Here is a 21,809-nt window from a genome sequence, read left to right as displayed (position 1 = left end):
AATAGCATAAACAATTAATTTAATTTACCAGGTATGTGCTATATCTTGCTTCCAACCACGAATCGCTGTTTGATTGAATCAATAAAAAGCACCGCCCTTTAAAGTACGGAATAAAAGCCACTTTTGAACTGGATGTTTGTTTATCTACCGGAAAATTTCGCCGTGATTGATTTCAATCTGCTATTTCACGGACTGTAACTAACAAATGTTTTTCTGGATTGTTCCGAAGCGGAAAAAAGGACAAATTCGATGAGAATTTGCGGAGAATGCTTGGAAATTTGCGAAAGGGTGTTTATTATAGATCATACAACTATATTCCCGGTCACGTGCATCTGTTTGCCCAAAAAATTAATGAAATCTCGCTTAAGTTAGGTGCAGACAGTCTGCGCATGCGCGTGCTTTCTGCTCGAAGCTATTAGCGTATATTTATGGTTACGCGCCTGTGACCACGTGACGCGTGATGCCGGGTAGAGTGTGAAAATTTAATAGTTTCGATATTGTTTTGGAGGTTTAATTATTTTGTATGCTGGTACTGCGGGGGTTTCATTATTTAGAGCGGAGGGAGGTATAATGGGAGTTTGTAACCGGAATTAAAGGGGTAATTAATTTTGCTTGGGAGTGAAACGATGTAATGGAATTAAGTTATCATTGATTTTGGATTTGAGCGGTATTGGGAATTATTGAGGGGAATTGGTGTGATTGTTTGAGATTTTAGAATGAAGGTGTAGGAAAGAAGAGGTTAATAATATCAGATTGGAATGAAAAAATTATCAAGTATTCTTTAAGGCTTCTAGTTTCGTAAAATCTAGGCGAAAAATTGAAAATATTGATAGTGAAGGTGGAAAAAATTATTTGAAAGTTTACTTCTTAAGTTTTTGATAAATTAAGAGGAAATTTTTTAATAAATGGAGGCGTAGGAGAGAAGTTGATAAAATACTTTAATTTAAATGAAAAAATCACCAATTACTCTTAAAAGTATGTAGTTTCTTAAAATTCAAGCGAAGAATTGAAAATATTGATTGTGAAGGCGGAAAAAATTATTTAAAAATTGATTTTTAAATCTTTGGTAGTTTAAGAGGAAATTTTTTAATAAATGGAGGCGTAGGAGAGAAGTTGATAAAATACTTTAATTTAAATGAAAAAATCACCAATTACTCTTAAAAGTATGTAGTTTCTTAAAATCCAGGTGATGAATTAAAAAAATTAATGGTTAAAGTGGAAAAAATTATTTCATAAGTCTTTGAAATTTTCATTGAAAAGTTTCGAAAGAATGGGGATGTAGGAAAGAAGTCGATAAAATTGTTCGATTTTAATGAAAAAAAATACAAATTACTCTTAAAAGTATGTAGATCCTCAGAATCCAGGTGAAGAATTAAAAAGTTCAATAGTTTCGCTAAAAAAAAATAATTAAAATGGTTGTTGTTCGTTTCTGCGTTCGAAAATCCAAAAAATCAACTAATTGGCAGATTTTGCGCGTTTTGAGCTCGAAAATGGCTTAACGGCTTTAAAACAACTTACATTGCCAATTTTTTTTCACATTTCTACCATAAAAAGTCAACGATACCCGAAAAAAGTTTCAATCAATTCTTAAAAAACTTGCCTCTATTGTTATATTGTACTTTATCGACCAAACTGAAAATTTTCGTACTCTGGCCTCTAGTTCCATTTAACCCAATGTGAGCCGGCCTAGCCTAGCCTGAACAATGCCGAACATTCAAAATTTCAGATTCAATGTACAAAACGCGGATTATCGATTACCGGTATCCCGATCTACACCAGGTTATGTAATTCGCCGATTGGTAGGTAGCAGAATTCCCGATAGCGGTATTGTTATGAAACACAATGGAAAAAGGGACAATGAGAAATATTTTTCACGGTTAAAAAAGTTTACCGAAAAATAATTCGGCATTATTTCGAGCCACTGGTTACATTATTGGGAAATCGGGTCTTCTAATCGAATCCTTCACACCACCAGTTTTTGTCTGTAACAAGTCGAGCATTAACTTGATATGACATTGATATTGATATCATTAATTTATAATTAATAAATTGAAATGTTAACTATAAATTTCAACAATAATAATTAATATAAAAGTTTTATTTTTAAATTAAAAAATAAATAATGCAGAACAATATCAAAACTTTACCGCTCTAATTCTGAATTTTTCATTAATTCATTATATTATTCGAAGCGTGAGGTATATCCAGGACCAGGATTAAGCCGTCCCACCCTCTTTCTCACTTTCTCCCTCACTTTGGGCTGGCTTGCCCCTGTATTTCACGGTTGGTACGTGTCCGTAACCTCTAATGTCTCGTTAGAGTCGTTAGTCGAGAAAATTTAGAGTCAAAAGGCTCAGAAACTTCAAATCGGTCGCTTTTTTACGAATCTTCTGATAATTTACTGCCGATTCAAGACTAAAAATTTTCAGAAGCTGGTAAGTGAGATTTTTTTTTTTTTTTTTTTTTTTAATAAAAACCATTTTCTAAAAAGTTTGGAAAATCCAAAAGTGCACGCCTCATAACGCTCATTCATTTCTTAAGAAAAAAATTAATTGTGTAATTGATTAAAAAAAAAAAAATTATGATTAAGTAATTTCTTACAGAGTATTTTTTATTTTTTTTTTAAATATCGGCGCCCTTTTTTCTTGTCATATGCGCACGCAGTCTAAAAAAATCTAGCTTGATCAAGTGGCGCCATAGTTTTCACGTGACAAATAAGAAAAGTTCATTTGGCTTTGTACGGTTGTATCGTAGTGAATTTTAATAAAAATTCAATTAAAAAAAAAAATAAGTAAGCTAGGCCACTGATATGAAATACGGATACAGTTAATCGAATTCTTAAACTAATAAAAAAGGTCCGGTCTTGAAATATCAATTTGTTCGGGAGTAATCGTTGGTATATCCAAAATGGGGTGACATCCGGACGTCCACGTAAAATTTTTTTCAAAACGTTTATTTTTTTCAAAATAGCATCATGAAATGATTTTAGAAAGTAAAAGATGGTTTAATTAAAGTGTTTTTTCAGTGTACATCTACTTATATTATTGTATAAGTGTAATATGGTTGTGATAGAGGCATTTAAAGATCACAAAATTGCTTGACTTTGACGAATCGAGTATAGAGCACAACCTCACGCGCTTCGCGCTATGAGGCGTGCAAAATTTTAATTTTTTATTTATAAAAATTTATTTAATTTTTTTGATACTAAAAAAGATTGTTTAATATTCAATCAACTTGTTGGAATATAACAACGATACATACAGCATCGAAGATGCGTACAGAGTTACCTGGAATCTAGTAACTCGGTCAGTTTTATGACCCTTTTTTATCCTCAGTACATGGGTCTTACCAAAAGGGAAGGAACCATAGTTAGTGTCTTTCTGACATTCGTGCTGACCACTTGTGGGGATCATTGTTAACTTACATACTTGTAATTTGTATCTTTTTATCTCAATACTTTAAATAAACCACTCGTGCCATTCTTTGACTTTAAATATACTCTTATAAATTAAACTAAATCATCTTCATATTGTTGAGTTTCTCCTTCCGAATATCCTGATTCTAACACAACTTTTTTTTAAGACTAATGAAATATTTATTAATGCTTAATAATGACAGATTTTAAAATATTTTTTAGGAGTTAAAAAACAATTGCTTCTATAAATTGAAAAATTATTTTTTAATATATAAATTACTCTAATAAATGATTGTAAATACCCATAATAGCATAAATAAATGTCAATTCCTTAAAATGAAGCGATGGATAAAGATTTAGTTAAGGACGCCATCGCTCGCGCCGCTACTAGTAACTTCTTTCCCCCTCCATCGCTTGTTCTACGATAAACGTAATTAATGCTGTTTTTTACTAAAGTTTTTCTCATCAAATTTATTAATTGATATTAAAAAAAAATTGCTTATACTAAATGAATTAAATAACTTTTTTTTAAATTAATAAATAAATTTATTAACAATTAACAAACTTTTTATCTCTGTATCTAGACTTTTTTAAGGAAGTACGAGCACCAAGGCAACTTTTGATAAAAGGCTTGATTTTTTTTTTAATATGAATTTTAAATATGTCTAAACAAATTCCGAAAATTTGAAGGAGATTGCCCGATCATTTAAATAAATAATTAACTTTAAAGTTGAGCAATTTAACATTGGTCTTATGGGGTAACCCCCAAACATTGATACATTTCTGTATTTTTCTCGTAAAACTGTCGGTGAATATTTTTAAAAAACTTATGAATGAAAGTAAATATATTAGTGATAAATTTAATTTAAAAAAATGTACATTTGCCCGACTAATTAAAGTGTATTAATTAAAAGAAAAATAAATGCCGCCATTAGCCAATGTTAAATGTATATCTATATATTGAGAAAAATTATATTGTTACTGCTCTCCCGTTACCGCGCTAGAGTCGATACCTATCCCCACCCTGCCTAGCGCTCGTACTTCCTTAAAAAATAAAATAATTTTTATATTTACAAACTAAAATTTGCTTGTTATTTAAAGTAAATAACCAACTATACCTTCAACACCTATTGTTAAAAAAAAGAAAAAATTATCATGTTTATATTTCGAAAACATTGCACCCCAAAGGAGAAGTAAGTCCCGGGGAATCGAAAAAACGTGTCGAACACATCAAATATGGTTTTAATTTATAAAATATTACCTGTGTAATTAATACCTACTCGGGTTGTTAAATAAATCCGAGCAGATATATATAAATAATAAATAAAAGCTCTCGATAGATAAAATAAAATATTAAATAGAGACAAAAGCACAGCTTAGTAATTTTTGTTTCCCGGAGAACAATGTGGAGAAAAAAATTTTAAATTACAAACACATTGAGAGTATGCATGCATGCATGACTACATTTATGCGCGATACAATACTCGTGTGTACTACATTATATGCAGTGCCATATTATGTTATATATATTTATGTATGTGTGTCGGTCCTTGTCAGCCCCGGGCGGTTTTATTCTATTTGCTTTCTATTCATCGCTCTATAGCCACACAAAATTTAAAATATACAACGTTTAATTATGCTCCGAATATTTAATTATAAATTATTAAATATTATTTTTATTTTTTGTTTCACCCACTGCAAACCGCCTCTGAACTCGAAACGGAGCTTATTAAAACTTTAGTATTATGTTTAATTAAATTTTTTGGATCCATTGTAATTAAACAGGGAATATGTAATGTAATAGAAGAAAAGATTTTAGTATGTTATTAAACAAACATCCCTCGGATGCCGATTTTTCCAACGGGCGTTATTAGTATAGCTTTTGATAGTTAATTAAAGTTTATTTGGGGAAAATATTTTTTTTTTTTTTCAAGTCACAAAAGAGCTTTGAAGTGTTAATTAAAATTTATATGAAAAATGGTATTTATTTTAAAAAAATTTTCAGTTTTGATAATTTTTTTGGCTATTTATTATAAATGTGACATTAAAATAATTTTTTTTTCTAATTAAAAATAATGAGTTACAGTGGACCCCAAAAAATTATATATATTTTTTTTAAAACATATTTCCCCAATTGCGTTGTATATAAAAAAAAATCTTAATAATTAATACACGGAAAAAAGAAAACTCAAAAAATTACAGTATATAATGCAACGTGGCGCTTCGTGATAAAAATCGGAAAAATTACAGTTTCTAATGTAATTATTACAGATTTCATAAGAATTACATTGTAAAAATATCGATCGTGAGAACTCTTGTATCAACAATCGGAACCCGGTATTGATTTCCAGTATGATAAATCTCGATCACTCGGTACATAAATCCAGTGAAAGTATGGTAAAACAGAGCAAAAAATAATACTAAAGATTACTGAGTATTAAAATATTTTCTCTTTTATTTTTCAATCTTTTTAACAAACAACAATTTAGTTTCTTTGTTCGTAAAATTGATTCACAGTTTACAGCAAAGCAGTCAGCTCTCATTAGTGTATTATTATAGATCGTTACCCACAGTCGAGTTGGTCGGTAAATTTATCCTCGATTTTTCCTTTGCTCGCTAGACTTCGCTTCAAGTCTTTATTCTCATCGCCGCCTAAATTTATTTTCTCCTCCTAATTTAACTAAGTAATTAATAATGAAGCTAATTACGATTTTTTGTCTATTTTTAATTACCGAAAGCACAAGAGCTCTTCTATGATGAATTATTATTATTATTAATTATCAATCAAATAAAACATGTCATAAATTTAATTAATATAAATTCATTAAAATATATACATAATATATTTATGAATAATAATGATTCAATTAAATTCGTAAATTAATTACTCCTATAACTTTTTCATAATGTGGATCATTATTATTGTTATTATTATGAGTAAGTATGTATAATTTGAAATTCAAGTATATTATTAACGAATGAATATAAATGTGTATTTAATTGATTTTTTTTTTCTCATTTCATTTAAGCTAATTAATTATTCATATTGTATTACATTATCGAATATTTTATAATTATTTAATGGGTAGTTGTTCAATTAGAATAAATTTTGATTTATTGTTATTATTATTGAAAATTTTAATTTTTGTTAGAAAATTTGAAAATAAAAATCAAGAGATCTTTTTTTAAGGAAATTTGATGCTTTTTAATAAGTCAGGTCACTGACAATTTTATCATATTTTTTAAATTTCGGTCAAAATTAAATTAAATTTTTTAATTTAATCAGAATTTTTAGTTGAATATATAAGAAATATGAAAAAATTGTTGAAAAATTTTCTGTAGAAAATTTTGTACTTTGCAAAAAAAGGTTTTAATCTATATTATTAGTGTCATTGCAAAAATCTTGACTTAAATGTGTGCCTTTTCAAGGATCCATATCATTCTTACCGATAGTCAATTTATTATAAGTATTTAGGCTGCATTCGAAAATTCTCTATCTTTAGATACATAATTAAAAAATGATCTTTTACCTTCTGAAATATTGAAATTTTTAAAGATATAAGCTCATCTCGATGTTATACTCATCGAGACCTTTCCTTTGAGTACCCACATCAATTTTTCATATATTCTATATATTATATATATGTATATATGAAAAATATATCAAAATGCATGTGGGTACTCAAATGAAAGCTCTTGAAGAGTGTAACATCGTGATGAGCTTATATCTTTAAAAATATCATAAGTTGACAAAATACAATAGAATTTCTTAATTATTGACATTTTTAAAGATATAAGCTCATCCCGATGTTACACTCATCGAGACCTTTCATTTGAGTAGCCACATCAATTTTTCATATATTCTATATATTTACATATATTATATATATGTATATATGAAAAATATATCAAAATGCATGTGGGTACTCAAATGAAAGCTCTTGAAGAGTGTAACATCGTGATGAGCTTATATCTTTAAAAATATCATAAGTTGACAAAATACAATAGAATTTCTTAATAATTGACATTTTTAAAGATATAAGCTCATCCCGATGTTACACTCATCGAGACCTTTCATTTGAGTACCCACATTAATTTTTCATATATTTTATATATTTATATATATTATATATATGTATATATGAAAAATATATCAAAATGCATGTGGGTACTCAAATGAAAGCTCTTGAAGAGTATAACATCAGGATAAGTTTCTATCTTTAAAAACGTCAATATTTAAGAAAGTACAGAGCAATTTAACAAAAGTCATTATTCAATTGAAAATTTTTTTATTTATAGTTTACGTCACGGCAGTCACATAGTGACTGCAATTTTGTTAGTCAATTTTATCATATTTTTAAAATTTAGCCAAAATTTCAAAAAATCATAAAGCACGTGTTTAAAATAAAAATTCTCTTACAATTATTTATTTATTTTCCCCAAAAGCTTAAAAAAACTTCAGGATTCGACATAACAAAAAAAATTCTTCCATGTTTTCGAGTAATAATCGATGCTCAGTAATCAAATGTGTAATGGTTGATTCAACGTTGGGTGGAATTCTCTCTTTTTGGGGAATAAAACTAAAACGGCTAGACAGGAAGGGACGCCAAGTTACTTTCTTTACCGTGTGAATAAGTTCCACCAGACGAAGACTCTTTATTGCTTAGCTTCAGCCAAAAACATACCATTCAATACCGACTACCGACTACTGCTCTCCCCTCCGTCCCTCATAGCAATAATAATAAAATGATTAAGTTCTAAAGAGTGTAACAAACTCTAAAGATCCTCGATACTCTGATATTTCTGCGGCTTACAGCACATCTTTCCCTCATTGTATTTATCTGTCTAGGTCTAATGCATTCACAATGACAATCGCCCTCAACCTTATAGTCCTCAACCCTCCATCTCTCCCATGGAAATAAAAGTTAAAATATTGAAGTATAGTACACCAGTGAAGGGAAATAAAAACTAAGTATCAATGGGGCGCATTATACCGACGGGGCAATAAATAAATTCCAAAAAAAAATTTAACTTACGCTCGCCAGTAAATTTGGGGATTGTTCAGGGAATAAAAAGGACAAATACAAGTACGTGCTTTAAATTGATGAGCATTATTATACATTGTAATTTATAGTCATAAAATTATAATAATAATAATTGAGATAAAAAATTTCAAAAATGGTAATTTTGATTTTTGTTTGAAATTTTTAAAACTTATTAATTTTTTTTAATTTATAACTTTTGAACGAATCGAGATAAAAATTTGATATAAATTTTATTAGAAAGTTTAGATCTTAAGCTACAATTTCATTCATGTAATGATGTATGTCAAGTCAATAGTTTCCGAGATACAGAAATTTTAAAAATGACTAACTTAGTCCTTAATGATCCATTTTTGGAAATTAATTATTCTTATTAAAATTTAGAAGCTCATAACTTTTGAACGAATTGAGATAAAAATTGATCTAAATTTTATTAGAAAGCTTAGATCATAAGCTACAATTTCAGTTTTGTAATTACCTATGTATGACTGATAGTTTCAGAGATCCAGAATTTTTAAAAATTACTTATTTATCTTAGTCTATAATTTTGAATTTTAAGAAACTTATAATTATTATTTAAAACTTCGTAACTTTTGAACGAATTGAGATAAAAATTTAGGTTTGATATCATTCGAAAGGTCACATTTTCACCTAAAAATTCACTTGTGTAATGGCCTGTGTAGGACTGATAGTTACCGAGATACATAACTTTGAAAAATGATTATCTAAATACATAATTTTCAATTTTTGGAAACTCATTTTTGATCTTTAAAAATTCATAACTTTTGAACGAATTGAGATAAAAATTTGATCTAAATTTTATTAGAAAGTTTAGATCATAAGCTATAATTTCATTTTTATAATTACCAATATACAACTAATAGTTTCCAAGTTGCAGAATTTTAAAAAATTACTTACATACTATCTTAGTCTAAAAAGATGAATTTTTGGAAACTCATTATTAGTTTTTAAAAGTTAATAACTTTTGAACTAATTAAGATAAAAATTTGATCTAAATTTTATTTGAAAGCTTGAATTTTAAGCTACAATTTCATTTTTGTAATGATGTATGTCAAGTTGAAAGTTTCCGAGTTACAAAATTTTGAAAAATGACATCATCTATAATTATGAATTTTCGGAAACTCATTATAAATTTTTAAAAGCTCATAACTTTTGACCAAATTGAGGTAAAAAAATGATCCAAATTTTTATATAAAGTTTAGACCTTGAGCTGAAATTTTTTCAAGACAAGGACGTTCTGATGTACGTCCAAACAATAGTTTCTGGGCTAAAAACTTTGAAAACAGTTAAACTGTTGATGTATATCTTAGGAATTAATAATTAAGAGGAGATGAAAGCATATATTGTGTTAATGCTTTTAATATTTAGCTCTGTAAGATGTGTAAGTACCTGAGGGAGTCAAAGCCGGAGTTAAAGAAGCAGAAGCAGAAGTAGAAGCCGAGAAAGAGATATAATACACATATAACAGCAAGAAGAACTGTTGAAGTAATAAATAGGGGCAAAGCTGTAAGAGCAGCTAACTTCCTGCAACAGTCTCCACTCAGAGAGATTCTGCGCTAATTACCGGGCATTAATAAATATTAGTTTCTGGGAAACTTGGAAGCAAGATGGATCCTCCTGGGGCCGTAGGCTACTAAGAATTATCACGTTGTGTACTCGGGCTCTCAAATACTAAAATACTTCTCCGGTGTCCTTTTCTCGCCGCACAATCTCAGACCCGCAAAAACTCATCATTTTACGGTCTCTCTTTGTTTTCCGATATTCCATTGCGTGCCTCAGTCGAGGGATCGCTTTTTTCCACGATCTTTTCTCGTTATAAAAAAGATTTAGGAAATAGGAATCTTGTGTAACTTCTTGATCGCATTACCTCGATGATAATTAATGGGCTTATACTTTTTTTATCATGTTGACTTTTGACGAGTTCAATTGTTCATAATAATAAAAAAAAAAAAAGTTTGGAAAATCCAAAAGTGCACGCCTCATAACGCTCATTCATTTTTTAAGAAAAAGATTAATTGTGTAATTGATTAAAAAAAAAAAATTAAAATTAAGTAATTTCTTACAGAGTATTTTTTATTTTTTTTTTAAATATCGGCGCCCTTTTTTCTTGTCATATGCGCATGCAGTCTAAAAAAATCTAGCTTGATCAAGTGGCACCATAGTTTTCACGTGACAAATCAGAAAAGTTCATTTGGCTTTGTACGGTTGTATCGTAGTGAATTTTAATAAAAATTCAATTAAAAAAAAAAATACGTAAACTAGGCCACTGATATTAAATACGGACCCAGTTCATCGAATTCTTAAACTAATAAAAAAGGTCCGGTCTTGAAATATCAATTTGTTTGGGAGTAATCGTTGGTACATCCAAAATGGGGTGACATCCGGACGTCCACGTAAAATTTTTTTCAAAACGTTTTTTTTTTTTCAAAATAGCATCATGAAATGATTTTAGAAAGTAAAAGATGGTTTAATTTAAGTGTTTTTTCGGTGTACATCTACTTATATCATTGTATAAGTGTAATATGATTGTGATAGACACATTTAAAGATCACAAAATTGTTTGACCTTGACGAGTCGAGTTTAAAGCACAACCTCACGCGCTTCGCGCTATGAGGCGTGCAAAAAAAAAACAATAATGTATTTTTGTTCAATTAATATTTTAGGAGTTATGGTCATTGTTACAGTGACTTCACAGAAAGAAAAATTTCTTTACTGGAGAACAAAATTCTTGGCTCAAGAAAATTTGTCGGGTGCCTGAGGGAAGACCGAAGTTGTGTTGGCCGAAGTTAAAATTTTTTGAGAAATTCTATTCTTGGTGGAAGTAATTTTTGCTTAATTCAAATTATCATAAATACTTGATACAATAAATTTTTATATTTGATAAAGATTTTTAGATACTTTAGGGAAGCAGCGCCACCTACTTCAGGTGAGAAAAAAATTTTTTCACCTTGAGAAAATTTTTCTCTTGAATATTTGATACCCAATTTACATTATTTTAGCGTGCAATTATACATATTGAATGAAAAAAAATGATGTAATATTATTTGATCTTCCCATTTGACATGTTAATCACTAAAAATATTAATGAAAATTTACTTCTATCAAGAACTTAATTTTTTGGAGCAGGAGGCTGAATTTTCTCAAAAAGAACAAGATTTTCTCGACTCAAATAAATTTTCTTGGATCGAGATACGTATTTCTTGAAGCAAAAGAATTAATTTTGATGGAATAAGTGAAATTTCTTGTGTAAAAAAAAATTTCTTGGCTCAAGTGAACCTTTTTTTCTGTGTAGATGATGACCATTGCTTAAGACACTATATCTTCTAAAATATTGAAGATAGCCCAATAGTATAAAAATGTTTTTTGTAGGAAATTTTATGAGCTACAATTTTGGTCGCTTATGATTTTTTGATTAGTATAATATTTCAGGAGTTACAGTGATTTATAGAGTAACTTAATAATAATTTCATACTCAATTTAAAGATTTCCTTCTTAAATGATAATTATAATATTAATTAATAATATAAATTGATAACAATAATATGTAGTGTTTATCGATTTATTATTTTCATAATTTCAAATAATTAAAAATTTTTTCCTCAAGTCATTATGGAAAACATTTCAAGGTATTTCAAGAAAATTATCAAATCATTATCATATTAGCGAGCAGAGTAATTAAAAAGTAAGGTACGTAACAAACAAGTATGCTTCGTAACTTTAATTATTAACAATTATCAGCGATAAGAGCAAAAATATCTATGCTTTACAATATTTTACGTGATCGAATGGTAAAATATAATACAACAATAATTCGTCGAGCAACTAGTAAGTCGTCAGAATCATGACGAAGTTAGTTCTATTATTGACAATACTTTTATTGGCAAATGGGGTCCAACCTTTTCTATTTTCTTTTTTCACTAATATCCAAAGTTTGATCAGCATGACCACTGATCTATCAGACCTGGTAACTGGCCGACATGATTTGACTGCGGGAAAGCTGTTTAAGAAAAAAGTTGATCCAACACTCGAGAAAGTAACGGAATTGTCAGAGAAAATCGACGAACTGACGAAGATCATGAACGTTAGGATGGACAAACTGATGACCGCGGTGCTGACCAATGTTCCTAGGGCGATGAAGTTCGCGAATCTCATGAGAAAACTTATTGAGTATATTACCAGGATCGATGAATTGTACGAAGACTACCAGTACTATGTTCATCAGGAAGATTCAATCAATCGATACACTATTGAGGACTTCAGTAAGGTCGTGACTTCTCACAGATTTGGAGATCTTGAAGATATTTTGAGGCAAATGTATCATCTATTTATTCCTGGACAATTGGATCAGAGAGATGAGAGTCTTCTTGATGTCATGGTAGCCACTTTCAAGGTATTATCATTATTTATTTATTTATTTATTTAATTGGCCATGAAGTCGAAACTTCTTGCGGCCATCCAAAATTGATACAAAAAATCTTAATATAATATATAAATTACTAAAGGTGTTTTCATGACCGAATTGTATATATAATGAGTGTTTTTTCATGCTGTCTAGGTTAAAATAACTAGTAGATGTTGTTCAAGTCAAGAGATGGATACTTCCATCTTCCCTTATTGGTTGAGAGATATCCTCTCTGTATATAAGTTCGATGGAAATCCATCAAACTTGAATACTAGTAAAGCTGTAAGCTTGTAGTATCCATTCGAGTACTAAAGATGTTAATTAATTGAAAGAAATTATTTTGAATGAGAGTAAAAACAGACTTTCGAAAAAATAAATGGGGTTGGTTGCCAAGCCAGGAATCGAACCTGGATCTCCCTGATAACATGTCAGGATCTCTACCAGTTAAGCTACCGGGCCCCTTCCACCATCCACCTTTCTGATGGATTTCCATCGAACTTATATACAGAGAGGATATCTCTCAACCAATAAGGGAAGATGGAAGTATCCATCTCTTGACTTGAACAACATCTACTAGTTATTTTGACCTAGACGGCATGAAAAAACACTCATTATATATATACAATTCGGTCATGAAAACACCTTTAGTAATTTAATAATATTGCCTAAATAAAAGTACTACTACCATCATAGTACGTAACTCGGGTAAAAGGGAAGGGATAGTAAAGTAAGTATTGAGAGTATAAGAATGGACTGAGAAAGGTGGATGGTGGAAGGGGCCCGGTAGCTTAACTGGTAGAGCTCCTGACATGTTATCAGGGAGATCCAGGTTCGATTCCTGGCTTGGCAACCAACCCCATTTATTTTTTCGAAAGTCTGTCTTTACTCTCATTCAAAATAATTTCTTTCATTTCTTTCAATTAATTAACATCTTTAGTACTCGAATGGATACTACAAGCTTACAGCTTTACTAGTATTCAAGTTTGATGGATTTCCATCGAACTTATGTACAGAGAGGATATCTCTCAACCATTAAGGAAAGATGGAAGTATCCATCTCTGGACTTGAACAACATCTACTAGTTATTTTGACCTAGAAGGCATGAAAAAACACTCATAATATATAAAGTAGTGTGTTAAGTAATATATATAAAGTATATATATAAAGTAGTATATATAATGTAGTGTGTTAAACACTCAGTCACTCAATCACTCAATCATCACTAAATTCTAATACAATTAATACATATTATGATCTATCAGATTGTAAAAAATATTCATAACAAGCAGTTCGAAACTCCATAAACGTTGGTAACGTCGTACAATCAGCTGGTAATTGATTCCAGATTTTAACCGCAGATATCAAGAATGATTTTTCATACTTCGCTGAATGATAAACCGGTAACTCAAGATAGTCTTGACGAATATCTCCTCGGCGTAGGCGAGGCTCAAGAATTTCTGTCTCGCCTAATTAGAGGCTTTTGATTAAGATACAATGCTTTATAAATAAGACACGATAAGAAAAATTTACGCCTAGCACTAAGTGTCAGCCAACGAAGCTCAGTATAATATTGAGTAACATGTTCATACTTTGATATTTTAAAAATGTATCGTACACAAGCATTTAATTTTCTCTGAAGTAACTTTTAGGTTTATATGATATAATATATAAGATATAAGATACAGGAATATATATAAAGATATAAGATATAAGATATAAAGATATAAGATAAGTAAAAAGGTAACTTCTAGGTTCTAATTAAATCGTAAATCATAGATCACAGATCCTATATTATAGATCATAAAAGACAGATCATAAACCGAGAATATAAAATATAAATTCTTGGTCATTAATCATAAATCATAGATTATATCGCGTGCCAAAAGGTAAAAGGGTGCATAATTTTTTTAACTTCCCGCTAAGAAAATCGAAGATTTTCAAAAACCGGAAAGATATTGTTTTTACCTCGTTTTGCAAAAATTGAGTGTGTGTGTGTGTGTGTGTGTGTGTGTGTGTGTGTATGTATGTATGTGTGGATGTATGTAACTTTTGAACAGCTTGACCGATTTCATCGCGGTTGGTGCCATTCGAAAAGGTTTGACTGAACTTAGATTTTGAACATAATTTGGACCGATTCGGACCGGTAGATTTTGAGAAATTAAAAAAAAACTACGACAAAAAATTTTTTCAAATGTGGTTTTTTTGGAATAACTATTAAACGGCTTTGCCAATCAATTCCAAAAACTAATCAGCTCTGAACATTTAAAAACCACGTCGATCGCCACCAAGTCCGTCAAAATCAGTTGATTCTTTCGTGAGTTATCGTTAACGAAAGAAAACCAAAAAAAGTGTTTTTTCAGAATTACTTCGAAATTCCGAGTTCGATCAATCTAAGCTTAAAGATTTATTATGAGGCTCAAAAAATTGCGTCGAATGCCGTCAACCGCTTAAAAATTGGTTTATTCATTCAAAAGTTACTGCGGTTTGAAAATTCAAAAACTAGTGTTTTTAAACTTCTATTAGACTTTTAAGCTCGGAGAGCTCAAAATGACACGAAAATTATATTTTTGAGCTCAAAGAGTTCAAAAATGTAATACGTGCAATTTTGAGCGCTTAAGTATGAAATGAGCGGGAAGTTGCAGGAATGGCTTTTAGGGTCAATTGTTTTCCTAATTTTTTTGAATGATTCAGGGTACACCAGAAGCTGAAAAGTGCGGTATGATAAAGTCACCTCAACAACAACTCTATGATCTGTACGAAACAGTTGTTCTTACGGAAATAAAGGGCTTTACAATGGCTGGTTACTCGTATGGTTTGCTTTCGATTTATCAAAATTGTAACTTTCTTTCATATTATCGTATTATCACTATACAAGTGCTCAAATAACGAATCCAATTATTGTAGCAACTTTCAAAAGTGAAGTTACTAAATTGCGAAATCAGCTCGTAATAAGATGCAGCCAATACTTATCATCCATCGGTCAAGCGCTGGTGGGCATTTCCAGAGACTTTTTCAATTGTGATCCACCGGAACATGTTGAGGGTGAAACGTATTCCATCTTGGATTCATTTTCTCGAGTTATAATTCACGAATATATGATGACCCCGTGGAAAGATTGTAGTCGCAGTTGTGAGACCCTTGATACCTCCACTTATTACCGATACTACACAACAGATAAAGATATTTGGTTTCCACGTCAGCAATGTCAGGGTTACATGTCCAACTGTATGAGTCTCGGTCAAGCAACATTCTGTGAATTCGTAAGTTTAATTATAAATTCAACATTAAGTATAGATAAATTTTATTTGTGATTAAAGATAACTGATAATTGTAATACAGAATGCCCAATAAAAAAAATCTCTGTATCAGTAAAAAATATAATTATGTTACATGAAAAATCATCCCAATTAATTATATATGGATCATAAGTAATTATTTTATATAACCATGGATGGATTTTTTTGGTAGTATACACCTTCGCCAATCCGTTATTCATGGATAGAGAGCAGTTCGCAGAAGAATTTTGGAACAAAAGACCAATGTCTCAATGGAAAGACTGTGACTTTGAAAATTTTAATGAACAGAGGTTACGAATGCTCAACATGTTTTTGTGAATGTTCCGGTCGTTCAAACGGAACTAAAACCATCAGTCTGAGAACCCAAATGGCTGATATTGACAAAAATATGTACGTACACGGAAAGAAAAATATGGGAACTATTCCCATTATTTTATGGGAACAGTTCCTAGGCAATTATAGGAACTGTTCCCATAATTATAGGAAATTTTCCCAGAATTATGGGAACATTTCCCATAACGATGGGAATGGTTCCCATAATGACATAGGAATGGTTCCTATAATTATAGGAATGATTTCTATACAATTATAGGAACCATTCCCATAATTTTATGGAAAATATTCCCATAATAATATAGTAATGGTTCCTATATCATTATGAGAACTATTCCCATAACGGTATAGGAAGAATTCCTAGAATATTATTGCCTGCCGCATGAAAATCATGTTGCTGTCACATGAAAATCATGTATCTGCCACAGAAATGTATCATGTGGCACCCCCAATTTTTTTTTCCGTGTAGGATTTAAGACTATATATCGTGGGAACCATTACTATACTATTATGGGAATGGTTCCCATAAATTATGGAAACCATTCCTATAATAGTATAAGAATAATTCCTATAATAGTATAGGAATGATTCCTCTAGAATTATGGGAACCATTCCCATAATATGATGGGATTAGTTCCCATAATGATATAGGAATAGTTTCTATAATAGTATAGGAATGATTCCTATAGCATTATGGGAACCATTTCCATAATGGTATAGGAATAGTTCCCATAATTTTCTTTCCGTGTATTATATACGTAGAAGTATTTTAATTGTTTTATATTTTATATGACTTAAAAATTTCAGGATAGTCACCGGTGTAAAATTCGCGGAAAAGGGGTCCATATACCATCTTCAAATCGAGCAAGGAAAACTGCTACCAAGTGGTCTTATTGAAAAAGACTCCATTCACATGAAGGAGCTTGAAAATTTAAACTTTATAAATGTCGGTAATGGGTCAGTTGAAATGGAAAACCCTGACGATCCTAAGAAGCCGATAAAAATGACGGAAGGTGATGACTTTATTTCCATATCAAGCAAATACCGTAAAGTCAACCTGGACAGAATTTATTCCCAAGAACCAGGGTATGTCGTAACTGGAGTGAAGTTATCTCTAGATCCTGACACTCAAGAGTCACTGCATTTGGAGGTGAACATCACGCCGTATGATTTCGATTCAGGAATGTTCACTCCGACTGACGACAAACCCTCTAAGTGGATAACTTACAAAGACATGTCCAAAAAAGAGCGGAAATTCGAAGACCGGTAAATTTTCCGAAAATTTTCATTGGATATTCTCAAATTTTGTCTAGTTTTATTTTCTTCCAGAACTAAAATTGAAGCTGCAGAAAAAAGCATACCGACAAGCTACCATGACAATGTACCATCATCGGAAGACTTTTCTGTGGTATCGTTTGGAGCCTCGGCTGGATTTGAAGATCTTGGTAGATACACCGTTCCATTTTTGGACAGACGATTGATGGCGCCGCGCGCGCGGGTCCCGCTAGAGGGCGTCTCCCTAATGTATCTCGCAAAAGAGGACTCCGGTGGGTTCCTCGGGTTCAGGGTAACTACTCTGGATATTCCAAATTACTTGAACCTTCAAATGTCCGAGCAAGATCTTGAGTACTACTCAAATACTTATGAGAACCAAGCGCTCAACCATCCACCAGAGGAAGTCGAGTAAATTTCAATGATATTTTGTCCAAATCATGATTTCTTTAATAGATATTTTATTCCGAAGATTGATAAAATAAAAAACACAAGGTTGAATAAAAAAAAAAAAGTTTTTGTTTTTTAAACGCCCTTTAGCGCACTGATAAAAGGATTTATTAACTATTAATAATTTAATTTATTTGAAGACAATTATTTGATTTATTAAATTTTAATAAATATTTCTTAACATTCAATAAATATTTATTTGGAGGAAAGTACATTTATTAATAGTTAATAAGTATTTATTAATATTTAACAAATATTTATTAACACTTAATAAATATTTTGTTGAGTGAATTTGTTTCGCTTGCAATGTCATATGATATGAAGATTGGTTACGTCTCACAAAATTGGAGACGTTCAGGATACTTTTAGGGCAAACTTACCATCTGTTCATTCCTGGGCAGCTCGATCAAAGAGCCGAAGTCTTCTTGATGTCATGGTGGCCACTTTGAGGGTACGTTTTAGCTTCTAGTTAAATCATCGATCATAGATCAGTAATCATAAATCATAGATAATAAATCATCGATAATCGATTGTCAATCATAGATTATAGATTATTGATCCTAGACCATAGATTGTCATTGTAGGTCATGAATTATAGATCGCAGATCATAGTTTGTAGATCATGAATCTCAGATCGTAAATCATAGATCATGGATTATAAATCATAGATTACGATCCATAGGTCGTATATGGTAGATCATAATTCATTGATTGTAAATCATAGATCATATATTATCAATCATGGATTATGAATCCTAGATCATAGTTTGTAGATCATAAATCTCTGATCGTAAATCATAGATCATAGAGTATGAATCATAGATCACGATCTATAGGACGTATATGGTAGATCATAATTTATTGATTGTAAATCATAGATCATAGATTTCAGATCCTAGACCATAGATTGTTATTAGAGATCATGAATTATAGATTATTATTATTATTATTATTATTTATTTATTTATTAAGGCCATGGAATCGAGACTCTTTGCTGCGGCCCTCCCAGGTAAATACAAAAATTTTTATACAATAGTGTAAAATAATATTAAACAAATTATAACGAATTATTATTATTAGATGACATTAGCTATTACGTTCCATCATACATCAATTCTAAAGGCCATCAAAAAACATTCTCTTCACTCAGCAAAAACTCATAACAGGCTTGACGTAATTATATTTTTCATAATTTTTTATATATTACTACAACAGAACTTAGATTTCTATTCGGGGTAATACAATGAGAACATTTATCCACGGTTGATTTATTTTTGAATATTTTATTGCGTTTATATTTAAATGTGTTGATTGTAAACAAATAAATATTCAACTTTTATATGATTTAAATTATGTTGAATATTATTTTTTTGCATTATCGTGTAGACAGTTGTATAACCAGTCAAAAGCGACGATTATTTTTCTAGGTCACTGTTAATTATTATCAGCTATCGATTGCAATTTTGTGATAAAAAGTTTAGTTTTTGTTACGAACATCAATAACGATGACAGTAGATAATTGCTATTATTATAGAAGTACGAATAAATTTTTCATGTAAATGTATATTCTTGCAAACAAAAACAATTAAAGTTTAACCGACTGAAGCTTACAATAATTCACCTTCAAATCAGAAGTCCAAAATAAGAAGAAGCTACTGATAATATGTTCAATATTGATCTTATTCACAAGAAAAGTCGATTCATTTTCGATTCCTTTTTTGTCTGACGCTCAAAGTATAATTAGCTTGATCACCGATATATCCGATATTGCGACGGGCCGGCATGATTTAACGGCAGGGAATTTGTTTAAGAAGAGAACTGACGCTACGTTGACTGCAGTTAACAAACTATCCGAGCAGATAGCCGAACTAACTTCGATGTTCAACGTAAAAATGGATAAACTGTTGACTGCGGTGATGGAAGAAACTCCTAGGGCGGTTCAGTTAAAGAATCTCATGCGGAAATTCTTAGACTACACTTCAAGAATCGACGAATTATACGAAGATTACTTGTTCTACGTCAGTGAATTCGGTAACGTCACCCGTCATAGTATCGAGGAGTTCGCTAAAGTTGATCCCATTTTGATGAGAAAAGAAGAACTGGAGATTTTACAGAGGAAAAATGCGATCGAGCAGCTGGATTAAATTTTGGTTTATGCTTCATGCAAGGACATGTTTTCTATATTATTTATTATATCTTAATAAAAAAGTTATTTATGAGTCCAAATATATGTAAAACTGTTCCCAATTTCAAAAAGTCAATTAAATAAAATACGTCAACTTATGCAAATAATCTGAAGTTTTATTTCTAAAAAACATCAGCTCTAGCTGATTTGGAAAATATTCTGACAACAAATTAGTTTTGTTATTGAAACAAAATCACTTTGCAATAGCGACAAAATGATTTTGTTAGAGCAACATATTGATTTTGTGATTTAACAAACTGGTTTGTTAGTACAACTTGAAACATTTTGTTAATGCAACCATTGGATTTGTTGCTATAACTACACTCATTTGTTACCACAATAGTATATTACACACCTAGGGAAGTAAAGTAAGAAATGCCTCAGATCACATGCAATTGTTGGCCGAGGCGAAGCCGAGGTCAACAAACATGTGATCTGAGGCTTTCTTATTTACTTCCCGAGGAGTGTATACTATTTTTTTGTCCGACGAAGGCGGAAAGCGGCAACTTAGTTTAGCGCAGCGGGACGAAAGTTGCCACTTTCCGCCCGGAGGGCAAAAAAAATATTATTCAGTTATCCCGTCTTTTGTTATTTCAACAAAATCGTTCTTATGCGTGTACACGCTTTTGGATTTATAAAAAAAATTTTTCAATCCAAAAACAAAAGGGCGCATAATTTTAAAAAACTGCCCTTTTGGCTTCAGAAAATTTTATTTCATTGCCATAATATGGATGGTGGAGAAAAAAAAGATTATCATAAAAATGATATAAATTTGTTTTTTTTTTTTTTTATTAGAATGATAAAAAAGACTCGTGAACTATAAAAAAATAAACAACTCTTGCATGAAAAATCAGAAAATTTTTAAGCCAACTTGCTTCTGTTCTAAATCAACAATATTTTATTTTGATTAACAACTCTTAAAGATATTTAAATTAAGATGAATATAGTTTTGTTAGTAAAGAGGAGGTAAAAATATGGTTGAAATAGGTTTAATATATTTTAATAAACAAGTAGTTTTTTCTCTTCAGGGCAATTATGTCTTTGTAAAATGTAATTTTTGTCCCATTATAAATATTGATATCCAGTAATTAAAAAAAATATGATAAACAAACGATCTTATTGAAAAAATTTGTGAATTTACCGAAAAATAAATTAATTTGTTAAATATAAGTTTTTTATTGAGTTTTTAAAATCAAATACTAAAAGTTACTTTAAGGAGCTCAGAAAGTCAAAAATTCATCTTGTTTGGCCAATAGTTTATTGACAATTTTTGTAAGTAAGTATTGTATTTAAGTTAAATAAAAAAATACGGCTGTAATGTTAAAAACTTTAGCGATAAAAAAATACATTTATCAGCACCCATTGACTGCAATAAAATTTTCTCAAAAGGTTA

At 30.4% G+C, this 21,809-nt stretch overlaps 1 protein-coding gene across 1 annotated transcript; it reads left to right on the top strand.

The window, feature by feature from the left end:
* The first annotated feature begins 12,251 nt into the window (after positions 1–12,251).
* On the top strand, positions 12,252–18,295 carry LOC123271530. Its single transcript, XM_044737873.1, has 6 exons — positions 12,252–12,868; positions 15,572–15,716; positions 15,785–16,140; positions 16,349–16,566; positions 17,317–17,775; positions 17,839–18,295. The coding sequence occupies exons 1-6, from the start codon at positions 12,320–12,322 to the stop codon at positions 18,194–18,196; spliced, it is 2,085 nt and encodes a 694-aa protein (XP_044593808.1). The 5' UTR covers positions 12,252–12,319; the 3' UTR covers positions 18,197–18,295.
* The last annotated feature ends 3,514 nt before the right edge of the window (positions 18,296–21,809 follow it).

Source organism: Cotesia glomerata, linkage group LG9, assembly GCF_020080835.1.
Source record: "Cotesia glomerata isolate CgM1 linkage group LG9, MPM_Cglom_v2.3, whole genome shotgun sequence".
Taxonomy (NCBI): Eukaryota; Metazoa; Arthropoda; class Insecta; order Hymenoptera; family Braconidae; genus Cotesia; species Cotesia glomerata.
Note: the sequence above shows the minus strand (reverse complement) of the source record. Positions and strands in the feature narration are given on the sequence as shown.